The following is a 6,724-nucleotide window of genomic DNA, read 5'->3' as shown; positions in this document are numbered from 1 at the left end:
TTGTACCAAAGGACCACGTTTCTTATTTTAACAAATCTCGACATTGAGTGACAATATAATTTTTTAAACTGACATGGTGTTAACAAATTTGTCAATCTCGACATTGCGTGACGATTCAATTTGCATTTCCACAATACGAGCAAGACGTCTTAACTCAGTTAATTTCTTAAAGTCTCATTATTATTAAAATCTTTGCAACATCGATGCTAAAGACCTGTATCAAGGACTTGTAAGTTTGCCAGTAACAGTATACTTCTGTGGCGTGGACACATCGACTGGTAAACATAATATTTTAATATCCCGTTACTCTATTGTCGTCTGCGGTCTGAACAGAGCTTCTTTCCCACAGTGCGATATTATGGCGTTTTATATCGAGTTTAAAGGGTTTAAAAGTTATGAGTTGTGAGGCAGTAAAATGTAACAGTGATTGGCGATGAGAATTTCTTAACATAAAATATGGATATCGACCTCAGAAGCTTTCTTGAATGATGACTTTGTTATGTCTTCGGTGTGGATGATATCGCAGTAAATATTATTTCATTCGTCCATTTGTCGTTTAAAAATCAATGTTAGTGACAATGAATAGTTTACAGATTTTTTTTGAGGGGAGAAAATCATCCAATGCCCGCCTTGGGCGATGCGAGAGGGGATGTTAGACTCTTACTGACCAAAAACCACCGCGTTCTTACTCCTATTTTTGAACTGGCCCCGGTAACCCGCTAGGTAGCTCGGGTAGTTCAGAGGTCTAGTGACGGTTCTCCTAAAACTTCACAATATCTAAATAAACAAATGCCTTCAAGTTCATATTTCACGATTTGTTTGGTCGACTGAATAAATTCAAGATTAAGCCATTTGACTTAATCAGAAGTAAATCTATAGGTTTAATGCAAATTAAATGTAATGTCCTCGGAATAATAATGCATTCCAATCCAAAATAAGTTCAGATATACATAGCCATTATAATATAGATCACTACGTGTGAGTCACTTTAAATTAAGCCAGTTTACATCGACGGAAATTGAAGGAAGCCAGAACTAAAATATTTAAGTAAGAGTGTGAAGAAAAATATTAACTTGCATGACTTTTTGAAGCGTGCATTGAAAAAGTTCTTGGATCGTTCTTCGACACAAAAAAAAAACTGCAGAACTTCTGGACCAACCGACATTGCATTTTTAATGAATTATCTAACTGCCTTTACTTTTCTTCTTAACTATTTAGTATTTTTCCTACATTTTTTTATCAAATTTTATAATTCTTCGCGCCATTTGGTAACCGTTTTCCTGTTGCGTCGCAAACGCAGTCTTGAAGGCGCTGTGCAGGCGCTAGATATTTTTTGTGTTAATTTGATACGTTGTACACCTGCACGACAGGTGTGCACGTGCCATAGGTGGGCTCGGAAGGAACCAGGTTCCTCGTCGGTGTACTGTAACGTATTTTTGTAAGATTTCTTTTAAGACAATGGTGTTAAAGAAAGAGTTGTTTAAGAGTTTGACTGCCAATAGAAAACTGTTGAAGGCAAATCCTCCGCTAACGTCGGTCACCGGTGACCGACGTTAGCGGAGGATTTGCCTTCCTACGGCGTTCAATTTATTAAAGTCGTATTATAGTAGAAATAGTCACGAATAAATGAAAGCAAGCACGTCTAGATTAAGAAAAGTCCTGGTAAGAACAGAGTCAAGTAAACATACAATTCATATGAATAGTCATCTGTAAATGACCATTAGATGAAGTAATGACAGATGAATAATCAGCAGACGCTTTTATCATGGACTAGCAAAGTTAGTTATGTCAAAATTCGAGACAGCTAAAACGAAATATATCAATATCCAAAACTAGGCGAAAGGATTAGTTAATACCGCTAATTTATTATACCAACAACACAATCCATCTTTCAAACATCAATTTGCAACCATTTCTACCGATAATTAATTGCTACATCTGAATAGCAAATGTCATCCAATTCTAGTTCCTAACAAATGTCATGTAAATGTCAGTCGGTTTAAATATCATTACGTGTTTTAATTGCAACCTTACTGCAGTTTTTAAACTAATTGCGTTTGAAGATGATGGTTTAAGACAGGAGATTGTGTTTGCGGAAAATTGCCTTCTTCTTGTGCATTGTAGTAATTTTGTGTGTGTAGGTGACTTATTAAATATAAAAAAATAATGACTGTTGAGTTTTTTGTTCATAGCATTGCGCATACCTATGTATCTTCTGTCTTAAAGGAGTCTCATGTCTTAACTGGATTAATCAACCGATTACGATTCCCTAATTAATGTGTTAATTTAGGCCTTCGATATCTTACCGTAGAAGCATGGGTTCTGATCAAATTACAATTAGTGAAGTCTTAAATACAAAGACTATTTACCAAGTCTTTAACTGCCAATGGAAAACTGTTGAAGGGAAATCCTCTGCTAACATAGCTCACTGGTGACCCCCATGGCGTTTAAAGTGTTAATACTAAGTAATCAAGACCGATCAAGCCAATTGCTCCGTGGTAATTCCATTTCTATGGGGAATGGTGATAACATTTCGTATACTACACCGATCTAGAACGGATCGGAAAAGAATAGCAAAAATAATATACAAGGCTCTCTTAACAATATATATTTTTGCATAAGTACATCTGCTACTTACCACCAAAACAAATTCGCTAAAAGCTTTCATTTAGTATAGAGTTCATTGACTCTTGACAGCGTTGTTATCATAAAATTATCCATTATGCCTTGATTTCCTGTTTCTTACATAAAGGAGATGTCACAACGGAGTTGTATAGAAGATCTTTTTGAGGTAAATATTCAAGTCATAATCATATTCATAGGTGTTTGTTCAAGTCATAAAATCTAGGCAAATGGTATAATAAATATTTAAGACGGCCACCAGTGTAGGTGGTCTATCACTACCTATAGTGGATGCAGACGAATTTCCAGTTTTTTTGCACAATCGACTATAATGCATGATTTGATATTCGATCCGTCTGGGGCTTGAGAAAGACGATACTAGTCTTAATGTTAATCTCTATCATTGTGACTGATATCATTAGTAAAGTGCCAAGAATATGTTACCGAAGAACTGTCTAAGACTTGCTAATTAAATTAATAAATTAATTGAACAATATAAAGAAATCTTAAGCGTCTTAATTAACCACGCATGAAGAGTTTGCGTCAGCCCAACGTTTCAAAAAGACATGTCAAACAAAATACAAATTATTAAGTTACTTTTAAAACAATTACCTGTACTCAAAGTTGAAGTGTTTGACAATAGAACTATTGAAACATTACAACAATAGATTTTACTACTGAGTCCTCATAAAGTTGAGGCACTTCTGCAACGTAAAGTTAGTGTTGCATTGTAGTGACATTGAAGATGAGCGCTTGATAACTGTAAACTTGACGCCAAGCAGGTACATGGGTGATGGGTGCAGCTTTTTGCGCCCTTCTTAATGCTTTCTACGTAATCACAGGTGTACAAGGGCTGGCAAGAGGTGTTAGAAATATTGCTCATTTTTGTTTCTCGAATTTTAATAACGACTACGGTTAGATGGGGCACATGTTTTAAAATGTCTTCTGTTACATTTTAACATACGATAATATTGTCACCAATGTTTGGCATCTTATTATAAATGTTTTTGTAAAACAAACGAATAACTATTTAATGAGTATTTATAACAGCAGACACTCTATTTACAAATGAGACATTCGAAAACACTGCACCGACAGTGACCGAACATAAACAATTCAACCTGTGCAACATTTTGTTTTGAAAACAATTTAATGTGATCAATAGGCCACCGTGTTTATCCTCGGCAGTTGTTAAATAGCATTATTCTATTGTCAGGGTAGGTTAGTTAGTCGATGCGTTTGAGCTTTGCGTGCAGTTCTGCAACCCTCCAGTTTAATTGACACACATACGCGCGCGCGCAGGTACGAAGCTGCCGTCAGTCGTCCCGCGCCCGTCGCCCGAGCGCCCGCGTCGTCGTTTCGTGCAATAAAACCGGCCCGAATGCCGGAGAACCAGTCGGCGGGATGGCGAGTCTCGGCGTGCTAGTAGCGCCATGTTGAAACACACGCAGCGGCCGCCAGCGGCTAACGATGCCGACCATCGCTACCAGAACATGCCGCGGCGGCCGCACCACCACCTGCCCCTCAACGTGTCAACCCTGGATTCTTCGAAGCACTCCGTCGGGGGAACCTCGGCGAGCGTCAGCCCTGGTGGTGCGCAGCCGGCGACGACTGCCGCCCCAGTGTCAGTCGTCTCCCCCATACCGGTTGCGTCTCCCCCGAAGCTCGCGAATGGCAATGCGACTGGCATCCCGCCGCCTCGGCCGTCGACCGCCAGGAACCGGAGCACGAGAGCGGCCACCGAGGAGGCCTTGACTTCCCTAGCCTTGTTGTGCCTCGTCAGCCTGCTGCTGGCGTTGCTCGCACTCTTGTTCTTGCTGAAGATATCCGCGCCCGCGACCAGTGCTCCCGAGGAGTTTGCAGTGGTGTACGAAGTGACACTTGCGTTGTGTGCGTTGACGCTTTCATTGAATCTTTGCTGTTTGCTCGTGTGTGCAATACAGTTCCTCTTTGCTGTGAAATTGGTGCACTCGCCATCAGCTCCCAATGGACGGTAAGTCTCTTAAATGATTCTTATTTCCTTTAAGGCCCTAAGGACCAGAACGCTTTTTCCATGCGATAGGAATCTCAAGATTACCAACACAAATATTATAATCTGTTAGGTTATTACTTGCGGCATGCGTCGCCGGCTCAGTTCCGAACAGACTTATCTCAATTCAGGTTATCTCTTACACAACGGCATAACTGTAAGAAAACTTCAAGTTTTCAACTCGACTATCGGGTTTTTAAGTATTTTTCGTATAATTAATTCTATAACTGTTGATGGCAGAGAATTCTAAGGTTTATTATGGAATTCGGGAATTGGTGAGTTTGTTTCGTTTTTATCAGCATATGTTTGTGTAAGGTAGGTGAAGCAGGTGTTAACGGTCCGAAGTGGCGGTTATTCGTGAATGATTTGATAAAAAATGCTCTGTTCAACGGTTGGGACTGGCTCGCACGCGCCTAGACCTTTTTATGGAGTACCTCAATCTTCGTTTTAATATTGCCTTCAGTTGCGTGAGAATGTGATCCGTTAGTGTATCGAATCAATGCGTTGTACAGTTGTGTGATTAATTTGCCGAGATCGTTAGCTACTGTTATCGTTTTTTCCTCAAGACGTTGATTGCGGAACCCATCATAACATTGTGGCGAATTCCAAATGGATTACCTTTAAAATTGTTATGTTCGTTTTGATTGGATAATATGACTGGAATTGTGTATCTAGAGACTACATGAGATAATCGTAAGCAATACTTATTTAATGATGACTTCACGAAAATATTTCAAAATCTAAATAAAATTACAAATTTGATTTCAAATTCATAGTCATACCAATCTATCAAATGAAATTGAAGAGACTAATAACAATATTGGTGTGTATACCATACTACACTGTAGTGTAGTAAAGAAGTAAACATACTCACGTTTGCTAAATCAGATACGATTATTTCCCAAAATAGACTAGATTTAGAAACTAAACAGTGATTTGGTAAAAGGAAAGCATGTAGGACAGAGCATGCGACCCTACGTTACGTGCCTCAACCGGTATTACTTTCCGGGTTGCTTGTATTTATACCGCGACCGCATAGCATAGGGAGCACTAGCACAGAGACAGGTCAGAAAGAGCTATTTTGATGTTTTAGATAAACTTTATTCTGTGAAACTGCTGTTGGAGAAGAAGGACCAAAATTGGACAGAAGGACCACGTTTTTTCTGTGTGTGTTTTAGTAAATAAATCATTGGCGATAATCTGATAATTGCGGTAGTAATTAATTTTAACAGAACGTTTAGTAAGAAACAAGTACTTATATTACGAAAAAAATATAAATCAAGACAGTGAATACAAGTTTATCTGAAAGTGGTACTTTGCAGGCATTAAATAAGACTTGTTCCTCAAATCAAATATAAATTCTTGGTTAACGATGTGAAAATAATCATCTGGTTTAATAGATATGGAAACAGCAGTTACGACTGTAGATGTAATCTTTGGAATTCCTAAAAAATGTCTGCAACTAGTCGTAGGTAGTTTTTGAGATTTAATCTTTACAGTACAAAAAATGTCTGGACGGAAAGTAAAATATGACATCTTCACGAGTTTGTTTTGTAAACTGTCTAATGGAAAAATGTACTAGAAATCCATTTTAAGCAAGATTTAAGTCTTCTTCCTTCTAATACAACAAGTAAAGCTAGGTTATTCGTTTTGAAAGGTATCTCAGCAAACATATTAGCCCGAACAACTGTTATGACCTAAGCAAATAGTTCGTGTCTCGAAGGCATACCTCCATTCAAATGACCAATCACAAACGTACATTCATGGTCAAAGGACAGAGGTGATACAAAAGACACTAATAATAATAAACTAACCTCAAATATAAATAAAGCAATAAGTAGGCAAATCATTTCTCACTTTGTACACGAAACCGGTTGCGGAGGTCTCAAGTTTGACCTTTGGCGACTGCAAATTGTTGAAAGCAATGCCATCAGGTCATACTGATAAACTGAGGACCTGAGGACCAGTTTGTAGATGCTCTAAAAGAGTATGAACTGGAACTACACGTTGTTGAAAACAATAATTTGGAAGCAATAGCAGATACATTTCGATTTGTAAATGAAATACACGCTG

General features: G+C 38.4%; 1 protein-coding gene across 1 annotated transcript in view; it reads left to right on the top strand.

Moving 5' to 3' along the window:
• Positions 1–3,902: 3,902 nt before the first annotated feature.
• The window catches only part of LOC118273945 (uncharacterized), a 47,017-nt gene continuing 44,195 nt past the window's right edge, over positions 3,903–6,724 (top strand). The window contains exon 1 of the mRNA XM_035591221.2: positions 3,903–4,615. Coding sequence (XP_035447114.1) covers positions 4,056–4,615 — 560 coding nt within the window. The 5' untranslated portion in view covers positions 3,903–4,055. The remainder of the gene's footprint in view (positions 4,616–6,724) is intronic.

Source organism: Spodoptera frugiperda, chromosome 3, assembly GCF_023101765.2.
Source record: "Spodoptera frugiperda isolate SF20-4 chromosome 3, AGI-APGP_CSIRO_Sfru_2.0, whole genome shotgun sequence".
NCBI classification, from domain to species: Eukaryota; Metazoa; Arthropoda; class Insecta; order Lepidoptera; family Noctuidae; genus Spodoptera; species Spodoptera frugiperda.
The sequence above is the reverse complement of the archived record's forward strand: the minus strand, read 5'-3'. Positions and strand labels throughout refer to the sequence as shown.